The 26741-nt window shown below is 45.1% G+C and overlaps 1 protein-coding gene across 1 annotated transcript in view; it reads right to left on the bottom strand.

Moving 5' to 3' along the window:
• Positions 1 to 26741, bottom strand: part of Kcnh1 (potassium voltage-gated channel subfamily H member 1) — a 256799-nt gene that overhangs the window by 80164 nt on the left and 149894 nt on the right. The window contains exons 9-10 of the mRNA XM_010613231.2: positions 5938 to 6137; positions 673 to 925 (exon numbers count right to left, since the gene is read on the bottom strand). Of these exons, the coding sequence (XP_010611533.1) occupies positions 673 to 925; positions 5938 to 6137 (453 nt within the window). The remainder of the gene's footprint in view (positions 1 to 672; positions 926 to 5937; positions 6138 to 26741) is intronic.

Here is a 26741-nt window from a genome sequence, read left to right on the forward strand (position 1 = left end):
CCTGCTGCTCTCCATCTGCCCCCAGTCTTAGTTCCACCACGACCTGTGACAAGATAACTATCTCCAGCCTGCCCCCATACCGTTTCTAAGACGCAACTACTCCCTTCTTCCTAAAGTGCAGATTTGATCAAGCCTTTCTCCTGCTTCCAAATCTTCATTTCTCCCCCAAATAAAACCCAAGGCCCTTACATGGCTTTAGCTCAGCTCCCTCATCCAGCCTCGTTCTAACCAGGCTTCATGTGCCAGACCCTCTGAGTAACTTACAGCTTCCCAATGAATCACGTCTCTGTCTCTCTGCAAGGATTTCACACATGCCGGTCCCTCCTAGAATACTCTTCTCCTCTTCTCCTTGCAAACTCATGCTCGGTTTTGGGGTTTCAGCTTAGGTGTCATTTCTTCCAGGATGCCTTAAGGTCCCTTTTGCTGTGCTGCAAATGCCTGCTTGTCTGTTCACCTTCCCTAGGGGGCGTGGCCCTGAAGGACAAAACCCACTTCTGTCCCTGACACAGTCCAACCGCTTCACACGTCGACTAGAACAGAGCAGGCCCTCAGGTGTCCACTGCTGGACAGATGGATGGAGACAGCAATCACCGTCCTTGTGCAGTAACACGCGTGTCGGTGGAGGTGGCACCGAGCTGTCTGGTAGCTGAGCCAGTGCCAGGCGCCACTTACCTAGGATGGCCACCACCTCGTCGTCCTGGATCACCTCCAGGGAACCCGAGACCACGAAGCACAGGCTGTCCACACTCTCCCCCGCGTGGTAGATGAGGTCCCCTGGGGCGCAGTGCACAGTCTGGAACTCCATTGCCAGGGCACGCAGGCAGCCGTCACTGGCCAGCCGGAAGGCCGGGTGCTCCTTGAACACCTTGCGGTTCAGGTGCACGCAGATGTCGGCTCTCATGTCCTTGGGACAGATCTGCAGAACCTGAGAGGCACAAGAGAGAGAGTGAGGAGCCTCCCTGTAACTGCTAACCACTTCCCTCTGCACCCCAAGGGCAGGAGCAACACGCAGGGAGCCAGGCCCTCTCCTTGTGGGCTGCCCTTCCATGGGAGAGACAGGCAGAGTCCAAAGAAACCCAGGCAAAACTCTCAGGACTGGGACCTGAGGCTCAGGGCCAGGACCATGTGGGACCTTCTGCAGACCAGGCTGCGGGGAAGGCTAGAGGAGGTGAGATTTCAGCCGATGCCTGCACAGTCTGGTAGAGTGGGCTACGGGAAAGAGCAGTCCAGCAGGGCTGCAAACACAAAGCTCCAAGGGGCTGAGCCGCAGCCACATGAAAGATGAGGGCAGAGAGGAGAGGAGGGTCAGGGAAAACGCCAAGGCAGGATTTCTTACCTTTGATTTTATCCTATGGTAGGGAAACACTGGCAGATCTTTGAGCAGGGGAATAAGCTAATTTATATTTTATATGTTAAGGGGATATTGTGGCTACAGAGTGGGGTTAGAGAGCCTAGACTGGAGTAGAGCAAAAGTCAAGGAATCCATTTAACCACTCCTGCAGCATCCGGGTGAGAGGGACGAGGATGCCGGGGAAGTCAGGGAGAAAGGGCTATGGCCGAATTATACAAACAAATAAACACAATTTAAACTGGTGGCAGCTGTATGGCTCGAGGGCACAGTGTGGTATTTTAGTTTATGCATATCACATATGATAGCCAGATTGAGACCTTCAACCCCCTCAAAAATTATCATCCCTTTGTGTTAGGACATCCAAAGTACTTTCTTCTAGCTATTCTGAAAACTGGGGGGTCAACAGGTACCAATTACAATGAGAAAAAAAGAGCACACTTAGTGCTCTGCAGCAGGGGGTAACGTTAGACCATTAGTGCAGCTGGATCTGACGGGGCAGGCGGTGTGCAGATGGACAGAGTGACACCCACGAGAGCCCACTGTGAGCCAGGCTTGCCAGCGTGGACTCTAAGCTCATCCATTCACTGAATGCCCATGGCACAGCAGCGACCTCTGGGCTCTGTGCATACAGCAGTCTGAACAGAAATGGACAAAATCCCTGCCCAGTGTGACTTCTCATCTAGTGAAAGCAGACTGACAGTACAGAAAAGAAATAAATGTAGTGGTGCATACTAAGAATAGGGGGGGAGGAGAAACTAAGTCAAGGAAGGTTGCAATTTTATATTTTAAAATGCTACATGCAGGCTGGGGATTTAGCTCAGTGGTTCCGCTGCCTGCCTCACAAGCACAAGGACCCGAGTTCAATCCCCAGTACCAAAAAATAAAAACAAAATAAAATAAAATGCTACATGCATTAACTAACCTCATCCCACTGAAACCCTATAGTGTACGCAGTAGTAGTATTCCAGCTACAGATGAGGAAACTGAGGCTTAAGGAAGGTATGGAACTTGCCCAAAGTTGCATAGTCAGGAAGTAGCACAAAATTAGGGATCTTGAAGTTGGATTCTGTATACCCTGACCAAGTCCTAGGCTAGGCAGCTGCACAAAACAAATGGGTTTGCAGTTTGACCTGCAGCACTTTGAATGCAAAATGGGAACTGTAGAGGCCATGTGGGTTTCGTCTTCTGAGGAAATGAAAAAGTCCCCACCTTTTCTAGAGGGAGGAATTTTTCCTTGGACCCAAGTAATGTAAGAAACCATTGCAAGGTCCCTTATACAGCAAGCATTAGCTAAACAAGTGTCTGGAGCAAACAAGTGGATTTTTGGAGAATCAGGAGTGTTTCTCCCACCCTGGCCCGAGACAGTCAGAGAGCACAGAATAACGTGCTCCGCGGGGCCGCCCTGCCTCGGCACAGCCCTTGCCGCTGCCTCTGCACTCACCCTGCACTCTGGAACCCAGCAGCCTCCCCAGCGCGAATCTCACCTTGCCCTCCACAGCCTAATCCAACCCTCCTCTCAGGTGCTGCTGGGCCGCCATGCATGGAGGCACAGCAGGGGAAAGAGGTGCAAACCCCGAAACCCCACCTTCCTCCTGTCCAGTGACTTCGCGGCTCTAAGCTCATCTTTCTCCTGTAAAATGCAGGCTGCTCACACGAACTCATGAAGATCAAATGGAATTGCATCTGCTGTCCACTGCCCAGGACAGTGCCCGTCCACTTGGGAACTCCATCCACACCGGTCCCGTCCTCCTGCGCCCCCGCATTCCTGCTATGGGGCTGCCGGAGGAGGAAGTAAGGAAGGGCTGGATAGCTCCCCAGGCAGGCAGGAGCTCAGACTGCTGAGGCCAGACAGAATGTTCGCGGCCTGCCGTCCTCCACCAGACTGAGAAGCAAGGATTCTGCAGAAGTGCAGATCTAATTTGTGCTTTATTCTCTGAGCAGATCCCCAGGGGCTGTAACGTGTGTGTCATGTCAAAGCTGTGCGGGATGGTTCAGAAGCGAGCTTTACCCTCCAGGTAAATAAATTGTTAAATATCTGGCTTCCTCTGAGTTGGCTTTGCTGGCGGAGGCTGCTAGTGACTAAGGTCTTGGGGTGTAGCGATGTTTTACTCATGGACACTGATCCCGGAGCCCGTAGAGAGCACAGCGAGAGAGGCGAGGGAATCTGCCATGGAGGAGTCTCAGACTGCTGCAGCATTCAGGCATTTTCACCTTTCTGATCTGCATGTGGGTGGTGTGAGGCTGCCTTCCCCACTGCTTGGCTCTGAGATAGCATCCTGCAGAACTTGAGGGCACTCACAGCCTCTCCCGCTGTGGCTGAAACAGGGGCTGTATGGTGAGATCTGCATTCAGTCCTAGCCTCAGCATTCTCTGGGGACGTGAACTTGCAGCAACACTCACTTAGTCAAATTTCATTCTTTGAACTCATGTGCGGAATTTCTATGAGGATTCCATGAGCTGTGGCACAGGAAGCCTGGCACAAGCGAGTGCTCACTGTCTGTAGGTCCCAGTCTCTGATGCAGTGATAGCAGCAGCAGCTGCAAGAGGTCACCAAGGGAGGCTTTGCAGTCTCGAGAGAGCCTTAGAAAAGGTCACCTGGCCTTGAAGGTCAGCCAGTCGCCTGTGCTGCAGACTGGGAAACTGAGGTCTAGAGACAGGCGCCATGGTCAAGGTCACCAGCTGATTACTGGTAAAATCAGAGGAGCCAAGGACTACCACGCCCTCTCTGGCTTCCTCAGGCATCACTGACCACTCTGATCTAAAACAGAGGGAAAGGAACACCAAAGGAGAGGCATGGAGCCACAAGACTGGCTCTCTCCCCAGCAAGTGCCTGCCACAGTGAGTTACTACAGTTGTGTCTTTGATGATTCCCTCTTCCTTCTGGACCAGGAACTGGGGCAAATCCAAGCCCTGTGGGAGGCAAGAAAGGGCAGGGAGGGCAAACGCTGACGGTGCTGTCTTCCAGGGCAGCTGCCCAGCCCAGCCAACAGGGAGACGAGGGAAGTTTCTCTCCAGACAACCAGATCTACAAAAGCATCCTGGTGCCTGGGAAGAGAGGCTCCAGGGCAGAGATCAAAGCCCCTTTCTGCTCCATCAACTTCCAGGAACTCACAGAACCTACAGCTACTGATCAGAGAGCAGAAACAGCAGGCACAGATGGGGCAGATGGCGGGCAAAACCAGGCACCAAGCACAGCCCAGGGATTCCCCGCCCTTCCAGGAAACCAGAACAACTTCACCGGGCTCCTCTTTCTTCCTCCCACTACAGGTTTTAAATCTTAAAAGGTGGTGGTGTGGAGCACAGGTTTTGAAGTCAGGCAAAACAGTTCAGCTCTTGGCTGTGTCATTCTTTACTCGATGGAAAGGGGCAGTTGGTAAAATGAATGGGGCTCTAGAACAGCAAGTCCCTCCCACGCCTGTTGTGAAGCCCCAACAGGGAACAGCCGCAGGGGAACCTGAGCACAAGGTCCTCAGAAACACTGGAGCAGTGGTGACTGGTGCTGTGGGAGTCTCGATTATCGGTTATCGTGGCTGAGAGCCAGCAAACCAAAGCAGTGTTCCTTCAAAGCCGAGGTCAGTTCAACACAGTTCAGTGTTTCTTTGTAAGCAGTTAGCTCTCCACTGCGTTCTAACAGAGGAAAACAGGAATGTGCGGAGCGATACCAAAGCCTGTTGAATGTGGCTTGTGGTACCTTTCTGTCTTCCTAACCCTAACAGTAAAAGCAATCTGTATCCCTCGAATATGCACAGACTCGTAATAAAGCAGTTTTGGAAAGACTGAGAAGTACAGAAAAACTGAGCGGTGCTGAAAACTTTGCTTCTAGAGAACATATAAAGAAGATAACTCGTAAACACTAGAAAGTCTTCATCCTTCCTAGTACTACCAATTTTCTGCGCTTGATTGGAATGGATCTGAAACAGCACCAGTGTAGAGAACAGGAGGAATTTAGCACGCTCTCTGCTTTACAGGTGGGAACAGAGGCCCACAGAGACAGGCAGAAGCCTTTCCGGTCTCCCAGCATTGCATCCTCCGCCTACAACCTTCCTCGGGCTCTGTCGAGGCCTGCGACGTGGCTGGGATTCTTACTGGGATTTAGAGTAGAGCGAGATCCCACAGGCAACAGCCCTGGGCACACAACTTAAGGCGTTAACAAGGAAATTCAGTATCAAGATGAAGCACACCATACAATATTTTTTTAAGACAAAGCAAAAGCCCACGATGAACAAAATATCAAAAGATTGAATAAAGACGAGATCACGGCAGCACTTGGCTCTCTTGGAATCTGGGGCAAAGGGAAAAATCCGTCACACCAATTACCTCCTCTTGTCACAGCCCTGACTCTTCCCATTATCCAGGTTTGGGAAATTCTGGCCTGGGCAGTTAGGCTCCCAGCTGCCCTCCTCGTAGGAGACACACTTTACCTTTCCAATTTCTTAAGGCAATCTGGAAGCAATCAAAACCTCTGGAGGAAGAATCTGGGAATCCCAAACTACCCACGTGAATTTTAACCCCGCTGAGCCCGAGAGCCTGGGTTTAGCTTACGGAGGGCAGAGACAAGGCTGACCCAAGCTCCTCACACTCCTTACCTTCTCTGTGTCGATGCCCCTGGACATAGACCAGGTGGACACGATGTAGTCCATGACTCGCTCACTCAGGCCTTTGGGTACCTGGTAGAGCTTCAGAAAGTCCCGGACACTGTTCAGCATCTCATGGTACCTGTTGGTGTTGGCATACATCTGCTGGAAAATGGTCGTCACGTTCCCGAAGATGGTGGCGTAGAGAAGTGCTAGAGGTGAGGAAAAAGAGTAGAAGAAGCAATACGTGAGTGGTCCCTAAGCCAGGACCCCAGAATGTCCAATGTGCTCAGAGCAGGCCAGTGGCTAGAGCCGCCCTTTCCTGTGAGACCTGACTAAGCTAAAGTAGCTCCATGCTGTCCTGCTAATGGGCCAGAGACCCGTGCTTCCTCCTCTCCCTATCAAACATCAGGAAGAGCTGCTCAAACTGCAAGCAAGCCTTCGTATGCTAATTGATAACTTGATTAACAGCCCACCCAGGGACAAATGTATGACAAAAGGTGACCTTAAAACACTTCCCCCATAAGCTAAACCCTGTGTTTGGACTCTAACCCCCAGGTAATTGTGTGAATGCCCTGACCTATGTCTGTACTTCTTTGTTTGAAAAACCCTATAAAACCTATGCACAAGCTTGTAACGGGGCTTCACTTCTCTTAGAGAGTGGAGTCTGCACATGTATAATATAATAACCTTCTTTCAGTTTTTATCTGTGTCCCGGTACTTGGAGTTTTCTCCCTGGCTTGGTGTAACACTTCCTGGTGCAGTCCCAGCCTTCTCAGTAGAGCTTCACACCAAGAGCTTTCGGGCAGTGGACGCAGAGAAAGTCTCCTAACACCAGGCCAGGAGCACAAATGTGTGGGAGGTAGGGCCAGGATGGATGGAGGCTGGCCCAGCTAGGCCGCAGCTCAGACACAGGTGTGGGGGGGAGCTGCACTGTTTCACTTTCTATGTCTTGTCCAAAAAAAATTTGAGCCACTCCTGAGGCCAGCAGTCAAATATACTTTGATGTATTCCATAACCCTCACCGGTACAAATCCAAACCTATTAGCAAATGATCTTTATCAAGCTGTGCTAATGTGCCAGGCAAATGCTACTGGCATGGGACAGGCTGGTGAACAGGACACTCAGTTCTGGTCCTCTCAGAACAACGTAGCAGGAAGAACGGACCCTGAATACACAATCACGGTAATTAAATAATAGCGAGTTCGCAGAGGGCAACGAAGGATGTTATAACCTTGTTTTGCACTTATTTTCAAATCCTTATTTTGCACTTACTATTTGTTTTATTTTTTTGGTGCTGGGGATCGAACTCGGGTCATTGTGCTTGTGAGGCAGGGGACAGAACCACTGAGCTAAATCCCCAGCCCCGCACTTACTGTTAAGACAACAATATGGCTCCTGGGGAAAAACAACGGCTTTGACATGGTGAGAAGAAAGTGAGGACCCTCTGAGCTCGGAGATGTGGCAGCCAGAATGGTGCCAGGCAGGAGGACTACTCTGGCGTCGCATTCTCTGCCTCTGGCTTCTAACTTCCATGTGCCTCAGACGATGAGCTCCAGGGCCACTGCTTCCAGGAAGCCATCCCAGCACCCTCTGCACACCTGGCTCCAGGAGGGTGACTGTGACATACCAGGTCCATCTGCAGAGCTCACTGCACCACTGTGCCTGCTGGCCTGTTCCCCAACAGACTACGCAACGCTGCTTGAAGGCTGGAGATATCTTTTCCTTGCCTTTGTATGCTCCAAGATCCAATGCCATACTACTCTACTACTTAGGAAATGTGTATTAAAGTCATGAATGCTTTTGCTTTTTAAAAAATGAGTGATATTTTATATACAATAAACTACACATGCCTTGTAATTTGATCAACTTTTGCCTCCCACAGGACCATCACCACGATCATACGGCGACTGCACGCCTGCCCTCACATGGGTTGCCGTCCTCGGTGATTAATTCCTCTCTCCTGCCCCTCCCACTCTCCACCCTGCCATCCCCAGGCAGCCATTGGCCTGTATTCTGATACTATGAGCAGATTAGCCTGCACTTCCTAGAGCTTTAGTTACATGGAATCATGTAACAGTGTGCAGGTCTTTTAAACATCTCTATTCTGTCATTATCTTTTTTTTTTTGGCAGTATTAGGGATCGAGCCCAGGGTCTTTGCACTGAGCCACATCCCCAGCCATTTTTATCTTCTAATTTTTTGTTTTGAGAAAGGTTCATGCTAAGTTACTAACTGCAGAAGCTGGGCTCAAACTTACGACCCTGGATACAAAACCCTTTCAGATATAATGATGTGCAAATACCTTCTCACATCATGTAGGTTATCTTTACTTTCTTTACAGTATTACTTACAAGACCAAGTTTTTAGTTTTGATGTGATTCAATTTATCTGATTTTTCTTTTGTATTCTTTTTTGACTGGCTTCTTTCATTAAACATAACTACTTTGCTTATATATTGCTGTTTACAAAAGCTCATTCCTTTTTTAAACAAAATAGCAAGTAGTTTGTTTGGAAGTAATCAGAAATTCACAGGAGGTTGCAAAGATAGTAGAGACAGATTCCAGGTACCCTGCGCCTGTTCTCCTCATTGGTTACATCTTCTATGAGTAGGGAGCAATATCAAAGCCAGAAGACCAGCATTGCCATAAGGTAAGGGGACTGGACCAGTGGAATGGAGCAGAGGATGCCGTGCAGCGCAACAGCTAGTGAGTGATGCCAGTCGATTCCATAAAGTATGCATATAGTTCTGAGACATTTTATCACATGCGCAGGCTCTCACGGCCGGCACAACATTCAAAATACAGAACTGTTGCATCACAGGAAAAGGCTTTGTCTCACCTCTTTACAGTCAGAGTCACCTCCTCTACCTCTTGGCCCCCGACTCCCCGGCAACCACAAGTCCCTTCTACTTTATTATAATTAGGTCATCTGAAGAGTGTTTTTGAGTGGAATCATTCAGTTTGTGACCTTTTCACAGAGTGGCTTTTTCACTCAATAAAACCCGTAAGGCCCATCCCTTAAACTGTTGCTGGGTCAACCGTTTCTTGCTTTTAACTGATAAATCCTATCCCCCACTGTCTGGGTGCTTCACATTGCTTCTTTCAAAGAATCTTATTCGGGCTTAGGTGAAAGACTATGGAGAAGATGGCAGAGCGATAATCAGTAAAATATCAACCTCTTTGAGACTCAAAATCCAGGCACTGGAAAATAACTTGGGAAACAAAAAACGAGGGAGGTGGATCCCCGGGACCTAGGAAAGATCTAAAGGGAAAACTGGAGCACACAGAGAAAGTGAAGAGACAGACCTCCACTCGGGAAAAGGGGGCAAATCTGCCCATTCTCCCCAGCTCCCCAGAGGAGGATCCAATTTACAGACAGCTCGTCTCTGTGCACACGTCAGCAGGTGAGGCAGCAGAGAGTTATCCCATGGGCCCATGTATCTTTGTGAACAGTTTATCCAATCGTTTTAGAGCCATGCCAAAAGGCGCTTGCTTCCCCGAGGAAGTTCACCATTTCCCCCCTCCCTACACACTTTGGCATGGCACTTATAACATTATGGATAATTAATTATATAATCTTTAGGCAGAAATCGCATCCTATTAGAGTCCCCAGGCCTGAACAGTTCCAGGGCTTGCTATCTACTTGTTGAATGAACGTCCTGCACAGAGCCTGCCCACAGTACATGTTCCTCGACCGTCTTGCTGGTTCTCCTTCAGAGGTTGGCCTTGCCCTCTCCTTTCACCAGACAGGCCTTGGAGATATCACCAACGGCAGAGGAGTGGTGAAGAGATGCTGTCCGACTTCTGGGACTAGGTTTCTAGAGGGACATGCACTCCTCCTTGATCTCCTGAGTCACTCACACTTGAAAGCCAGCCTCAACTCGGAACTTGGAATGTGAGCAGGTTCAAGCAGCCCGCGGAGAGGCCTTCACAGAAGGATCTGGGGTCCCTGGACCAGCCCCAGCCGAGGCCCCAACCTAAATCCATGGCCAACTCGCCACAAGAGGCCACAGGGGCACAGAGCAGCCCGGCTTTGCTTCCCTGGTGAACTCAGTTCAGGGTGTGAGGTCTATCGCCCGAGAATAATGCTTTTCTCAGTGTAACCTAAATTAGATAAAAAAGCAAGCAAGACTCAGGCGTGGATACACAGGATGTTCAGTGTGCACACAGGTAGTTAACATGAAAAATTACTTCACTTGTAACTTTAATTATGATTGTGAGAGAAAAAGGTACAAGCATAAGTACACCTAATTGTCTACATCACATGAAAAATGTGCCCCATGTTTGTATCTTTTTCTCTGTTCTGAATATTTGCTGAAATATAAATTTATGTCCACTGAGTCTAATAAAAATTAGTTTGTATTATAGCCACATTTTAACATTTTCCTAATTTTAACATTACTTTTTGACAAACAAATATTAGTTGAGAGGGGCTGGATAACTCTAAAAGATCGAAAACTGGTTCTTGAGTGCAGATAACTCTCCAGGCCAAGCTTCAGCCGGTGAACTCTGGACAGAGAGCAGGCGGAGAGCAATCCACACTTATCCTGCTGGTCCTCACCACTCCTGCAGCCCTTGCCTTTCCAAGGGGAGTCCCTATGGCATCAGTGGGGCCACCCACAAAGAGTGAAGTACAAATAGTAAAGATGGAGCCTTAGGCCAGCCCAGTGCATGTTAGGTGATCAAACCAACTGTAAAAGTCCACCACAGATGTCAAAGGATGTAGGGGCACAGTATCTTAACCCTCTTGTATGGAGAACTTGAACCCTATTTTTACATTCCCTTCTTTTTAAAGAGTACAGCCATCAGAAAGAATGCTGACAACCTCTAGTTCAGCTTTCAGGATTTCAGCTGGGAACATCTAAGAAGTATTTTTCTTCTCGCCATGAAATTATTGCTTAAGCAATTCTGCCGTCACTCTGAATGCATAAAAATGAAAATGACTTAGACTGGAAAAATGGCTTTGCAAATGTGTCTGTATGCTGAGCCCTGCGAGCAACTGTCTGTCCCAATGGGCTGCACGGCCGAGCCCAGGCCATTCGGCACCTACAGAGCCTCGGAGGCTGGAGGCTGATGGGAAACACATTCCCTTCCAGAAGCTGGTTTCTTCAGCTTGGGCAAGTTGTAAAATTACCTTTTCCACCATCTTTAAGCCTACAATTCCAACCTTTTAAAAACATCAGCTTGAAAAACCCTTCATGCCTCCTTGACTTCTGATTGTATCACACAACAGACATGAACAACTCCCAGCATTTTAAGTATGTGCTGAGAACTGATGAGATCTGTCATCTCAGTGAGACAGACAGGGGTCATTTCTCATTTTCCTCAAAAGGAACTGTAGACCAAGATGTATTAAATTACTTCCTTATGTCCCAACCATGAGGGAAGATTCCAGCGAAAAGCAGTCAATAATAGGACAATTTGGGGGTCAGATGGATCTGGGTTCACAAGCCAGCTCCACAGTCATTACCATGGCTATTTGGGGTAAAATAGCTCTTTTTTGCCTGTTTTTATCTATAACATGGAAACAGCACCCGCCTCAATGGGCCATAGGAGAATTAAGCGAAGATGGGAGAAGCTCAGGAAGTGACGGCAGCTATCACCACTAAGCCTCCACTTACATGCACTGCGATACAGTGAAAATGATATACAAGAATTCACAGTGTAAAAACCAGGGTGAGCAGGCTATTCCAGGGACAGATCAGCACTGCTCAAGGTTCCCAGGGGAACATCCAGTCCTCAGTACTGTTCACTGAGGCTCTCATTGATCAGGCAGGACACTGACCTCTCTCCCTCCATCACGTACCATATGAGTCCAGGTGAGGTGCTTTTTTTTTTGTACTGGGGATCAAACTAGGGACCTTGCACTTGCAAGGCAGGCAGCGGCACCACTGAGCTAAATTCCCAGCCCAAGTTTTGTTCTTCTGCTAAACCCTTACTTATGATACAAGCACCAGAAGACCATGCAGCCAGGGAATGGGTGAGCCTGGGACACAAAGCCCTGATTCTCTCAGTTAGGACTTGCCCTGTGGCAGGCACTCAGCAAAAGCCTGCCTGCTGTGATTTGCGTGTGTTTCTGCAAAAACCACTTTGAAACTTCATCCTCAGGCAACAGTACAACAGCGTAAGACCTTCAGGAGGTGAGCAGGTCATACGGGCAGCTGGGTTAGATCTAAGCTGTCCTCCCAAAATCTCCTGTGCAGTCAGTGGTGGGGCATTTGGAATATAAAGGGGTCGTGGGGGATCCACCCACTGACGAGACTTTGGTGGTGGGGACGGGTTGGGAGAGCTGTCACTGGGGGGTGCCTTGGGAGGGGACAGCCAGCTCCCCCCGGCTCCTCCTTCCTTCTATCCTTCATAGTTGCTATGGGTGGGCAGCTTCCCTACACCACGGCTATGCTGTTTCTGCCTGGAAGCCAACAACTACAGACCGAACCCTCTGAAACCATGAGCCAAAATTAACCTCTTCCCCTTTAAGTTGTGAGTATCAGGTGTTTTGCCCCATTGATGGGAAAATCATACAGAATGCTTGTCTGTCCCTTTCTCATTCTGCCAGATAAGGACACAAGAAGGCACCTTAGAGAGGGAGCCTTTAACTACACACCAAATCTGCTGGCACCTTCATTTTAGGCTTCCCACACTGCAGAAGTGTGAGAAACGAATTTCTATTTCTAAATTTCCTGACCTAAGGTATTCTGTTATAATAGTCCAACAAACTAAGAGGGTGTTTTATTGAGCTAAATTCTTGGTGACCAACTTATCCTCCCTCAAATGTGGCTTTGGAGGTACTCCTCCAGGCCAAAAATCCCTAAGGCTCCACTCTCAGATGGGGTAAATATCTTTTAGGCCAGCAGCAGCTAATCCTCTGAGCCAACCTCAGCTAAAACCCAGGATCCAAAAGTGGGCCCTTTCAGAAATTCTCTGCAATGATTTTGAGTAACAACAAGCAGGAATCACTATTATGTAAGTGTGCTTAGCACATTCTCCGACCAAGTGCAGATTTGAGAAAGGGGCCCGCATGGAAGGGTGCATGGCTTACGGTACTGTGCATGCTGTAGAAGACACTCAGGTCACTAAGGACTGGCCCCAGCATGCCTCCATAGGGCAGTGGCTCCAGCACACAGGGATCTCTGCAAGGGCTGCTTCGGTAATTCCCTATACACGAGAATTTTGGGGGCATTTTATATCTAAACCATGACAAAATTTTTTAAAAAGTAGACTATGACTTCCTGTGGAGGGTCTGGAAAATGACAAGGTCAGCTCAAGATGAATGAGGTGTTCAAATCACAATCTGTCTCCTGTGTCTCTCTTGAACTAAAACTCTCTTTTATCACCTCTTGGAGAGACAAGCCTAATGCATTTAATTCATGTCATTTTCCTCCTCTGGCATTTCAGGTGGTTTGTAAGAGTCATCTCAGAGCTCTAAAAGCCCAACAAGGCTGAAGACAACTGGCCAGAGTAGAGGCTCTTGTGCAGGCAGCATCAGGCTTCCATCAGAGCAGGTGCTCAGCATTCAACTTTGCTTTTGAACTTCCGAAAGTAACTCTTCAAGGTCTGAGGCAGTCTCTTTAAAGATGATCTCTGCTAAAGGGCTTTATAAATATTGCTCCTAATAATTGCAGTCCTTCAGTTCTCTGTAAGTCTGCACAAATATTTGAGAAAACATGGTTTTGCCATAAAGGAACACCTGCAAACACCCAGGCCAACTTTCTGTGGCTTTGTCCAGGAAAACACTGTTGCCAATCCCTAGCTGCTGTTTTGTTCTGTTTAAGGTCAGTGTTTGAATATACAGGCTCTTGGATAACTGATACCTAGCTAAGGGCTAGAGGAGAAACAAGGCCTTTTAACTGCCTTCATTAATGAGCCACCCAAATTTATATTCAGAAGATAAATCTCCATTTTTGCATTTCCAGAAATAAATTAATTCTAGGCATACTTCCACTGAAAGCTTTCCGGGATCTTGGTAAACTGCCATCCTTCCTAAGGAGGGCTTGAACCAGATTAAGACAGAGAGGGAGGTGAGATCAGCCCCGTGAGGACACTAGGTCCCTCCTAACCCCAAACAGCAGAAGCTCCAGCAAGCTGTGCGCAGAGCTGCGTGCACCGGCCCGGCGAGGCAGAGCACTGCACACGAGGCAGGCACACGCAGGGTCTGACAGCAGCGAAGTCTTCGCCTCACACTTCCTCCTCCAGCACCCCGAGGTGCCACCAAGGACCCTGCACCTCAGAGACCTTCCTGTCCTGCTTCTTGAGCTACTGACCAGCTTAAGTGTCAGGAAAGTTTCCCCTCTAGTCCTTCTGTCGGGGAAACTACCTTCTGGATTAGTCCATCTTTTCTCTTACATGAAACTGTCTAAGTACTCAGAGCAGTGCTATCTAACAGAATATCTGTAATGATGGACATGTACTGTATCCATGTACTACCCAGTACGGTAACTACCAACCGCATGTGGCTTTAGAGCCCTGGAAATGTGCTGGTGTACCTGGAAAACAAATTTTTTAATTTTAAAAATTGTAATTAATTCAAATTTACACAGCCACATGCAGTTTGTGGCTTACTGAACACCTAGATTTTCAGACATTTCTCACAACCTCTTTGGCAAAAATCCTTCTTTTCCTATAAACAGCTCTTGTTTCTCAAAAAATGGCTTCCAGAACCTTCCGCATGCAGGGCCTCTACAGATATGTCCCAACTGGTCATTCTCCTGAGATGGCTGAAACAGAGACCTACCAGGCTAGGCTTCGGTAGGCAGTGTGCATACAGGCAACCACTCCTGGTGAGGTCTGCCCCACAAGCCGGGACCTCTGACCTGAGCCTGCTTGGGTGATTTGCAATCTTCTCTTTGTACCTCACCAGGAAGCGGTCAGTGCATACAAGGTGCCCACAACATCCGAAGCTTTAAATCCTCCAGAGAGCTAGGCATATTTTGATGAACTGTTTTCCCAATCCTCTGGTCTTCTCAGGTCTTGTGCTTTTCCTTCTATATAAATTTTTTTGTTAGGTTTGAAGATCTGTGCTTCTTCAGAACATCATATATTCTTATATTAAAATTGTATAAAAACATAAAATATATAAATATATATACACACATAAAATATATAAATATCTATAAGGATTATCTGATTTCTGTCTAGGAGCAGATAATAAAAAAAAATTGAAAGTCAGTGTTCTCTACAGGAGAATAAAACTTCTAGGGGACATCTCCATTCGGAGCTCAGGAGGGACATTCATCGGTCAGAGGGAGCTAATTCTCTGTGTCTATCCTGGCAGGAACATTCCCTCTCACTTAGCCCCTAGAAGCCACCTCAGAGAAGCAGCTAAATCAGAAAAGTCCTATGTATCATACCAAATAGCAGAAAATCACAATAGCAAACTGTTGAATGAGTCTGCACTTTTAAACAAAATACAGTGTTTATGTTGGACTCGAAGACGTTAAATCATGTCAAAAATACTACTTTACCATCATATGCAACTGTTCCTCAAAGAGCCAGCAGATTCCTTAACATCTTAGCTTTAAATTTCTCTTCACCTTACTCTAGATCGCTCATGATCTATAAATAATCCCGGGGAAACACTAAGAAAGAGCTATTTTAAATAATTTTGGTAAATATACTTACAAAGTGAATGATCGGCACTAGTAGATTTGAGAATTACTGAATATGTTATGTTTATAAATCAGATTTCTTAAAATAGGGCACAACCTGAGAATTATCTTCCTAGAGAGAAAGAACTCATTTCATTACAAAGACACTGCTCTAGACAAAACGTATCCTCCAGCCCCTGCAGTTCATACAGTATTGAAATCTTAATCCCTGAAATGATAGCATTGGGAGGTGGGGCTTTGGCGAGTGATCAGGCTGTGAGAAAGCGGTTCTCAGGAATGGGATTAATGTCCTTAAAGGGGAGCCCAGAAGGTGTCCTTGCCCTCCTTGCATGGAGAACATAGAGTAAACAACGAATAAGGAATCAGGACATCACCAGACAAAGCTGCCAGCATCCTGACCCTGAACACCCTGGTCCCCACAGCTCTGAGCATTTAGTGTCTGCCATTTAAAAGTTGTCCCCACCGTGGTGTTTTCTTTGGCAGCCCAAAGACAGCTGCTTCCTCTATGGCCGACAGTGAGCTATCCACTGCCCCTGCTGCGCTTCCAGAGGAGTCAAAGCCTCCTAAGGAGAGAGGACGGGGACTAGGCCAATGGTTCTTCAGGTCTTCAACAGAGAACCTAAAGCTCAGACCCACAGAAAGTCTTAATGAGGCTGCAGCTAACTTTGTGTGCACAATTTCTCCGTGTGCGTTCACCAAAAGTAAATGACTACAGGTTCACATGTAGACACAAGCAAGCTAAGGCCTCTGATTTCTCAAAGCCTCTCAATTATCTTGAAAAATATTTAGCCACAGAGTTCAGCCTCTTTTTCTGTAAGACCAATGATTAATTTTAACACATTTAATAAAAGCGCAAAGGCCATTAAATACATTCACATGTGCCAGGACTCCATGAGGTATAATTAAATTTTAACCAGAACACTAAACCATGTGAATTCAAGGGGCACATTACCTTTTTAACACTTACCCTTTCAAGGAAATCTTTTATCTAAAGTACAATTACCTCTGATTTAAGGTCTTTGCTGGCATCTACTGCTAAGTGCATGAATGTTTCCCAGGCAATCCTGGAGAATGTACACAAGACCCTGGAAGGGAAGGAGGCAGTCAGAAGAGGAACTGGATCCCTGCTTTGAGGATGTCATGGCCCAGAGAGTAGTAATGCAATTTAGACCATAAGAAATAAAGCCACTGCATGCCTGTGAAAATTACAGGAAGTAATAGGTGGACGCTTAAGAAAAATTGGATCAGAGTGAATAGTTAAAAAGAAAATGCTAATGATCTTTAATTAGTGGTTTTCATAGCCCCTTTGTGTGGAGACTGGGGTAGGGCGGAGAAGATGACGACTGGACAGAGCCTCACACTCCCAACTGGAGTGTGGCTTCAACAGGAGCGGCCGCTTATAAAAATCTGACTTTGATATTGGGCTTTTGTTTAGTAAGATAGAGAAATTCTGAAAGCCACTGAGCTAAATTACAATTCCCCCACAGAGTTTCCAGGTGTCAAAAAAGGTTTCATTACACTGAAGACCGCAGACTTGTACCTGGAGACCAAAGTAATACAACTGGCAAGTGCTGTTCCTACCGCTAACCACCTACACAAAAGTCTAATTTATTCTTTGGCGTAACTGAAAGACAACAATAACCCTGCCAAGCAGTTACCTTAAAATTATGTGGATGCTTTTTGGTAGGGGCTACGTGGAGTCAAAATGCTCACCTGCTTTGGCTCCTTCTCAATTTACCGCAGATCAAAGTAATTCTCCTTCATCATTCTTTTCCAGCCACCTCTTCTGCCGAGCACTGGCAAAATGAGTCCTGGCTACGATTGTGCTAAACTAGTACCATCCCTGTTGTGAGCTCGAAAACATACAGGGAGGAAAAAGATGAGGTAGCTGCCCAGGAAGAACTGGGGTCTCACTGGAGACACAGATGCATGAGCTGCAGCTCCAAAAGAGAAGAACAAACATCAACCTACGAGAGCGAGCGGGCGGGCACTGGTGTGCAGACTGGCAAGGCCGGTGCGAGCTGCAGGGCGACCAATCAATGAGGCGCTTCTCCTGGAGAAGGAGCTCTTCCCACTGCCTCTGCCTTAAGCTGACCCACATCACCTCTTATCCAGACAGTTCTGACTTTGGCTCCCCGTCCCCAAGCATGCTCCATGTCTTCTGGTTCCTTCGCTACAAGACCTGCTTAAAGTCCTTCACGGGTCCCACGCAACTGCAAAGCCAGTACTGGTCACCAGACTTACAGAGCTCCTTGTGATCTGAATCTTGCCCAACTCCCTGGCTTAATTTCTTCCGGACCGCAGAACACAGTGAAGATCTCGGAGGCACTCCTGCAAAGGCTCTCCGATACATCTCAGCCTTCAAACAGGGTTTCTTTTGTCCAGAACTTCTTAGTCTCCATCTTGCTAACTCCCTTTCATCCCTGGAGACTGGGTTACCCTAAGGAACTTGTCTGGGAGTCCCTAGGCTGAGAGTCCCAGGAGCTCCCTGTGCTTCACTCTAATTGTGTAGTTATCACCTTCCTTGAATGTGCCATGGTATTTTTGTATCTAATTCCCCAAGTTCAGACCATGAACTCCTTAAGGGGAAAAGTTCTTTACTTTTGTGTCACTAAAGGTTAGTACAGTACTTGGCACATAATAGAGATTCAATGAACCTCTTCAGGTAAGGAAAATATTGACCTAGGGCCCATAACAAAAGAGTGGGGAAGAAATCATAAAAGAAGAAATATCTTGAATCTCATTCTACCTCTTCTGCATGAATAAAATAGAATCGAGTTGCTTAACTGCTGTGAAACTCCAGATTCTCACTGGACAATCATGATTTAGAGGCCACACTGTGTGGTAGGAAGTACAAGAGCCTCTGGAATCAGCCGTACCTTGAGCTAAATTCTTTAGCACTTTCCCATAGCACTTTGGAGAAAGTCTTAGCACTTCATTCCTTGATGCCTTGGTTCCCACAAGTGCCGGGACAGTAATGGTTGGTGCCTGTGTGATGACATGGACTCAGGTGGCTACTATACTGCAGGGGAGCGGTTAGGAAAGTGTCTGCCACACACAGCAGGCGATAAATACTAGGTTGTTGTCGCTGCCACTTTGTGAAAATATTTTTTAAATTGCCAAATAAATGTCTACTTGCTTAAAAAATGTATCCCCTTTTCAAGATTAAAGTAACCATACAGGTCATGGACAAGATAACTTCACATCAAATTTGATACCACATTTAAGGTGGTTACTCAATTTTATTTAGAAATATTCTATATCATTTTTTTAAAAGCACGTATTCATAATGGAAAGAATCACCTTAGCACATTTGGGTGGACTATCCACAAAGCCACAACTGCACAGCTCCCTGTTCCCAGGAGGGTCTGCCTGGAATGAGGGAATAGTTCCAGGCTGACAGCAAGCTATCTGAGCTGGCCCAGTGGTGGGGGTATTTTCTGGAAGATTTATCTAGGAAATAACTGGTCACATATATATTTTTCTATGACAACGTGGACCAAAGAATAGATGTCTCTCAGCCATAGGATACAGTACTTTCAGACAATGACTATGGAGCTCTTTGTTGTTTTCATTTTGAAAATCATCCAGATCTGAAAATAAAATAAAAAACCCAAAGCAACAACCATTCTCCTGCACACTTTTAGTCTTTAAAGGGGCTAAATGAAAGGCCAGGAAAAGAAAATACACCAGGACGGTAAAGAATGAGGGAAGCAAGCCAGGAAAGCAGACCAGGGGAGGCTGCTTTATTCACTGACCTTCTTCCCTCCTACGGGGAAGGACGCCGACAATGGACTTCTGAATGGACCTCTGAGCAGCTCCCACCAGGCAAGGACAGAATGGAAAAGATCAGTCACACCAGGTGGGCCGGGGATGAGCCGCGTGGGAGGACTTGTTTACAGTATCTACAAAGAGAGGCTGCAAAAGCAAGCTTGCAGTCTTCTCTAGCAGCGTTGGAGAGAAAGCTAAATTCGTTTTCTGGGCATTGTGGGAAGGTAAGGGAATGGCCTGAACAACAGTTTTCTGTTTTCTGTGTAGTTTTTACTTCAGACTTCAAAGATCCCTCAGCTTTCCCAAATTACCACTGCCTTTCACCACTGTCAGGCATGAGTAAGGTTATTCGATGAGGAGGGAAAGTTATCTCACCCAGCCTTATGCCAGGGTTTACCACTTACCAGACCAATTACTTATGGCCAAAAATTGTGTATTTTTTCATTAATTTTTATAGGACAATATAATGGGAAATATAAAAATGACATTTTAAGCAAATATATTCAATAATTTTTCTGTGTAGGTTATATTTTAAAACATTCAGTACACAACACAGTGTTACAATCTGGACAGTGGTCTCTAGTCTCTTTCCAAATTCTTTTTGCAGTATTGTCCTTCTTTGCACAACACAATTTACACTGTCACGTTGGCCTTTCTTTTTTTCTATAGCTGGTGTAATTTCAATAAAATGTCTGCCCATTACATGCAAGGGTGAAGACGTCAATGACAGGCATCCTGACTGGCGTTCCACTATCCCACATTTTTCAATTACTCAGTCTATTAGACCCAATCTAAACTGCATAAGACTTTTTGAACCCCTTGTTTTTTTTTTTTTTTTTTTTTTTTTTTTTTGGTACCGGGGATTGAACTCGGATTGCAAGGCAGGCCACCGAACCACTGAGCTAAATCCCCAGCCCCTTGAACCCTTTGTTTTGAGTAACAAATCAGTTCCATACTATTTGATAGAGAAGGTGAACAAGTATTTTATAATATTTTTACCTTCACTTTTTGATCACAGGACAGCTTGTTAGATGTTGGTCAGCTCCGTTGACACCAGCCATTGAATTGTTATGACCACTGACCACGACTGGGATTTTTTAGTTTCATTTCTTCTTTCAGGTTCTGTCATTTTGGTATTATGAATAGCTGACAATAAGGAGATGTCATTTTTGTATTTCTATTTCATAACACAGACTTTTCCTCTCTGATACACTAACATTTCTCCCTTTTTTCAGTTTTTTTCTTTGCAGATCTTTTGGCACTTTCTTCTTATTTGGTCTCATGTCCCAAGCCTGTCCGTTTTGTATTATAAAAGAATATCACTGAAAAATTGTAACTAATGTACTTACAATAAGTTTTTATTTATAGCACAAAATTATTCTTCACAAATAAAATAAGCACTATTAAAAGAAAATAACCAGAATTTATTATTAGATTTCACTAGAAACAAACATCAAAGGCTAAATACAATGTTCTAAATAGAAAAAGGATGCAAATTTAGTTGCTATAAAACAAGTAAACGAGTGTATCTCGTGCAAACACCAATCAGTTGGCTGAAAGGACCACTGTCCAAAGGACGCTGGGGGGTCAGTGAGTAAACAAATGCGCTACTGAGTGATGCCAGCTAAGGGCTAAGGAGCACAACTCAAACAATCAGAAGCTCCCCAGGCTACCAGGAGGAACAACTGCGGTCCACCCTGCTGCTCAGCCAGCTCTTCCTGTCAAACTATGGATGTGCACCCTGGCTGGCTCGTTGCCTTTCTCTTCACACACAGACCCCAGTCCAGCTGTCTCACCCACGTAGGCCAGGCAAGGCAAAACAGTGTTAGCATCTACGAAGGTGTGTCCCTGCTATCTAAAAAACATCTCCAAATCTGAACCCAGAAAATGGTCAGGCAGCAACAGACAACACATGGAGCGGTTTCCTGCTAAATACCAATTAAGGATTAAAAGAATAATTGGCATAGCCTCACTCTCTTCCAAAATTCACCACACATCTCAGTTCCTTACATGCTTTTGTCATTTACATTTGTTTTCTTCTAGAGAATCATGGTGATCCAATGTCACATTAATACAGTAAGAGATCAGCATTCAAGGCCCCTTGAAAGACTCAGTAGATCATAAGCTCTCAGTTCCTTACAAACTTCTGCAATCCTTTGCACAGTAAAGAGAACCATCAAGGATTTGGAAATTTACTCTATTTGCAGTAAAGGCCGAATTTTAGAATGTGGTAATTCTAGGAAAAAATAATAAATTATGAGATGGTTACTTTTATTCCTGTAAGTTTAGATTAATGTAGCTACTTCCCTGCTCCATGGTATGGGGAGCAAACCCAGGGCCTCACACATAATAAAACGTAGCTCTACCACTCAGCCTAACCCTCACTGTGCTAAATGGAATTTTTTTTTCTTTTTTGCAGTCCTGGAGATTGAACCCAGGACCTTTTCATTCAGCTACATCCTACACTAGTTTTTATTTTTTGAGATGAGTCTTGCTGAGTCACCTTAGCTGGACTCTGCAATCCTCCTGTCTCAGCCTTCCAGAGTGCTGGGATTACAGGCCCATGCCTCCAAACCCAGCTTAAATGTAGGTATTTTTAAGACTACTTAGGATACTTAAGTGTCTCTCTCAGCTACCCACTGTGACAATTTTATAAGAGTTGGAGTGTAAGGAAATATAACAGAACTGTGAATACCCAAATCTTACAGCTATGTTGGAATGGAATAGCAGCTGCTAACATGCTGTATCTTAAAGCTTACATAACCTCCTGTTTTAATATGGGGAAACTGTCCACTAACAGATTTTCCCCTGTCTACATCAAGAATCTGTCTTTTTTTCCGTAAGGGTCAGTGAAGCTCCACGTTTGAGTGCCCCTGAGGGAATCACAAGTACTCCTGGAGGGTAAGCACCTCAGGGTATGGTGAGGGGCTAGGCACAGGGACTCAGCATTGTTTGCAAAACCCAAATGTGCTCTGGAGGGGATCGAGAAACATACACTTGGTAAGAGAATCATGAAAGTTTCTGATGGGCAGGTTTTAATAGTGCTCACATTGCACTTAATGCAAGTTTTAGCTATAAACACTGACCCAAACGGCAGCTAGAAGGTAAATCTAACTTATGTGCAAATGTAACTTTGTCCCACCACTGGATTTCTCACTTGCTCCCTTTGCCAAAACTAATACCAGGGAACAAGAGCTCATTGTTCTCCTTCCCTACCATGACCATGGAAGCTCACCTATAGATCACATAAGGTCTTAATCATCTTCATAAGATGCTAAATTATTCCTTGGATATAACAATGCTCTATAGCACTCCACCTTACTAGAACTCAAAACTTTGGCCTCTAAGATTTGGAATCCAGACACAGGAAAATAATGACTTGGGAAACCAGGAAGGATCTGACAGGAAAATTAAAACCTACAGAGAAAACAGGAGTCAGGAGTCAGAACAGTGCAAAAAAGTGGAAGGGAAATCTGCATTTTTCCACCATCTCCCAGCTCCTGGCCTGTGGAAAAAGGAGACAAAAAAATCTACAGAGACAAAGTGAAAGCTGGTGACTCTGAAGAGCTTCAGGGAGAAACACAGAAGTGGAATGTACTGGCAGGTGCGGTGACCTGCAGGGTGAAGACAAGATTCTGCTGCTGTATGAGCCCTTCCTTCAACAAGCAAAAGCTGGTAAGTGACTCCAGTCCAACCTCCCACCTATGCCCTGGAAGAGTGCTTGGTGGGATGTCATTCTGGGAAGGGTTAACTGCTGGAACCAGGTACTCAGAGCAGCCACAGGACAGCCTGAATTCAGGGCTTCTGGCATTATGTTTCCCTACTGCCTGAGCAAGACAGCCAGCTGGGGATTTAGCTCAGTGGTGCCACACCTGCCTCTGAAGTGCCTCTGAGTTTGATCCCTGCTATGTGTTGGGGGTGGGGGACAGCCAGGGGAGAAGCCCGGCAGGCCATCATAGTCTGACTGGAAAGAGACCCCTGAAGGTGAGGTGAAGGAACAGGCCTCACCCCAACAGCCAGAGGCCAGGCTCAGCCTGAACTGCTCTGGATTTGAAAGTCTCAGCACTGGAGCCCTCACCCTACCCCTACTGCCTGCTCTGCCTGCACCCACCACGGATCTGGGCTCTGATTGCCTTCTTCATCTACCTATGAGAGCAGCAACACAGCTTTAATTGGACACTACCCCAAAACTGTAGATTCCAGGGAGAAAACCATACTTGAAATCAGAGAAATTTGATTTTATTTTTGGTTTTGTTTTTATGTGTATGTTTGGTTTGAATTTTGTTTTTGTGTGTGCATTGTTTTTGTTGTTATTGTTTTCTTCCTTTCTTTTTCACCAGTTTATTGGGGTTTAGGGAATTTTTCTTTGTCCTTCCTTGCTTATCTGTTTTTCTTTTTTTTCTTTTTAATTCTTTTCCATTTTTTTAATTTTTACTCCCTACATAGATTTCTTCCTCTCCGTTTTTCTTTGATCTTTTGTCAGTTTTTTCCATGCTTTTTACCTAATTCTATAAACATCCTTCTATTCCCCAATAAAACACCACTGTACCACTGCTCCCTGCAGCTCTTTGTATCATACAGTTTAAATTTCCAAATTTTTCTTCCTGGTCCCCCTGTTCCCAAAACCAGTGTCCTTCATAAAGCTTTCTGGCTATACTATGATCCTTTGATGGTTAACTTGTAAAATGACTGTTGAGTTATTTTCCAACATTAGCGGAGATGTAGCTGTCCCGTTTAGTACATGTTAGCTGTGAGTCAGTACCTACTGGTCTTAATATTTATGCCATAATTGCGAGTTTCTTCTCCAAGGTTAAGAGTGGCACGTAGTGGTTCTTATGGCATGTTGATATCCACTTTTCCTTAGCTGATCCACTTGACATTACCAGGGTCATATAACTGTCACTTTTTCTCTGTAAATCAGAACTCAGATAACTTCTGTGACATTAAAATTACTAAGTACACTCCCAGAGAACTCCCATTGTTGGGCTAATTTCATTGCATCCTCTGCTCCCAAATTAACTGAAGTGGTCCTTCCTTGGGACTAAGGCAAAGCACTATAAATAGCCATGACAAAAGTACATCGCTGAAAAACAACTAAAGGGAAATCTGTATTAGCAACATAGAGTTTACACGATATGTGTCCACAAACCTCAGCACAAAACAAAACAAAACACAATTCAAACATAAGAACACAAGGCAACAAAATGCCTCCCAAAACTTCCAACTCCACCAAGGCCAATCCAAGGGGCAAGGAAGAGGAGAACAGTATAAGCCACACACCGGATTACTCCAAAGGATAACAGAGGAGGCTACAAAACATCAATGAGACATTCACTGGGAACACAGAAAATATAACAAAACTCATAAAGGAAATAATAATCAAAATGGTCCAGAAGCTTTCAGTAGACACTGATAGAAAGCTAGATGAGGTAAACAAAATAATACAAAATGTGAATGACCATCATAACAAAGAATTAAAATCCAGAAAAAGAATTCAATCAGAAATCCAAGAGATTGAAAATTCTACTGAAAATATGGGCAGCAGAAATGACCAATGTGAGGACAGAACTTCAGAACAAAAAGACAATAATGTCTCCAAAGATCAACCACTCAAGGACACTTTAAAAGCAACAAGAGAATATAAAAAATGGATCCAACAACTGCTAGAAAGATATAAAGACCAAGAATAACTGGAGTAAGTGAAAAATTAGAAGAAAACACAAATAGAATAAAAATCTTGTTTGCAGAAATAATAGCAGAAAACTTCCCAAATACAGGGAAAGAAATACACAAACAGATAAGCGAGGCATACAGAATCCTAAGTAACCATGAGCAGAAGGGGAGTTCTCTGTGCCACATTATACTCAACGTTCCAGAAGTCGCTCACTGGGTCAAAAACCCTAGATGCTGATGGAGAATGGCAACAAATTACATATACAGGTAAACCTGTTAGAGTTACAGCAGATTCTCTACATGAACCATAAAGGCCAGGAGGGCTTGGAGTGAAGTGTTTCAAACCCAAAAAGATAACAACTTCCAACCCCAACTTATGCATCCTGCAAAATTTTCCTTCAAAACTGATGGAGAAATAAAGTATTTCCAGGACATGGAGCACTGAAATAGCATTATAAAAAACTCTCAAGGAAATCTGAGAGGGAAACAATGAAGCCAACAATGCCAACAAGTCCACAAAAATGAATACACTTGGTGGGACTAGCAGCTAAGCAAAAGGCAAAAAATGAGATCAGCAACAGGAAATTTTGCAATGACAGCAACAAGTCAGGACATCTCCATAATAACTCTCAATGTGAATGGCCTCAATTCCCCAGTCAAAACACACAACCTGGCAGAATGGATCAAGAAGAAAAATCCAACGATATGCCGAATACAACAAATACATTTAATTCAAAAAGAAATTCACAGATTAAAAATCAAAGGATAGAAAACAATTATTCCATGCAGCAGGAACCCAGAAAATAAGCAGGAGTAGCTCTCCTAATTTCAGACATAGTAGATTTCAAGCTAAGACTGATGAAGAGACACAAAGAAGATCACTACATATTGTTTAAGGGAACAATTCAACAGGAAGAGACAGCAATTATAAATACATACTCAGCAAATACCACTGCAGCCAACTTCATAAAACAAATGCTAATAGACATGAAAAAAATCAGATAAACACCAATAAAATTGTAATGGGGTCTTCAATTCCCAATATCACAAACAGACAGATCAACTAGGAAAAATGTCAGCAAAGAAATATCAAAGTTGAACCAAACCTTCAAACAAGTGGATTCAACAGATATCGACAGAGTGTTCCTTCTAACAATGAAATACAAATTCTTTTAGCAGCACATGGGACTTTCTCCAAAATAGGCCACATATTAGCCTGTAAAGCCATAAATGCAAATCGAACTAAAATTATCCCATATATATTATAAATCATAATGCAATGAAATGAGAAATCAAAAACATGAAAATAAAACAGTTCCTTCAATATTAATGGATCAAAGATTAAATTAAAGAATAAATCAGATAATTCCTATGATCAAATGACAGTGCCAGCACAATATACGAGAATGTATGGAAAACAAAGGAAGCAGCCCCAAGGGTGGTTTACAATGGTGGATTCCCACCTCAGTAAAAAGAGCGAGCTCATAAATAACCTAATGGTACACCTCAAGGTCCTAGAAAACAAGAAATGCCCACAGCCAGAGCTAGTGCAAGAAAGGAAAATCAGGGTAGAAATGAAATTGAGACCAATAAAAAAAAATACAATGAATCCAAAATAGATAAACCTTTATCCAATCTTACCAAAAAGAAGGTGAAAAAAAGACCCAAATCCGGCCAATTTGAAATGAAAAAGGAGGGCTGGGGATTTAGCCAAGTGCAAGGTCCTGAGGTTGATTCCCAGCACCCGAGAGAGAGGGAGAGAGAGA

This window comes from Fukomys damarensis, unplaced genomic scaffold (assembly GCF_012274545.1).
Source record: "Fukomys damarensis isolate Sample0158 unplaced genomic scaffold, DMR_v1.0_HiC HiC_scaffold_11, whole genome shotgun sequence".
Lineage (NCBI taxonomy): Eukaryota > Metazoa > Chordata > Mammalia > Rodentia > Bathyergidae > Fukomys > Fukomys damarensis.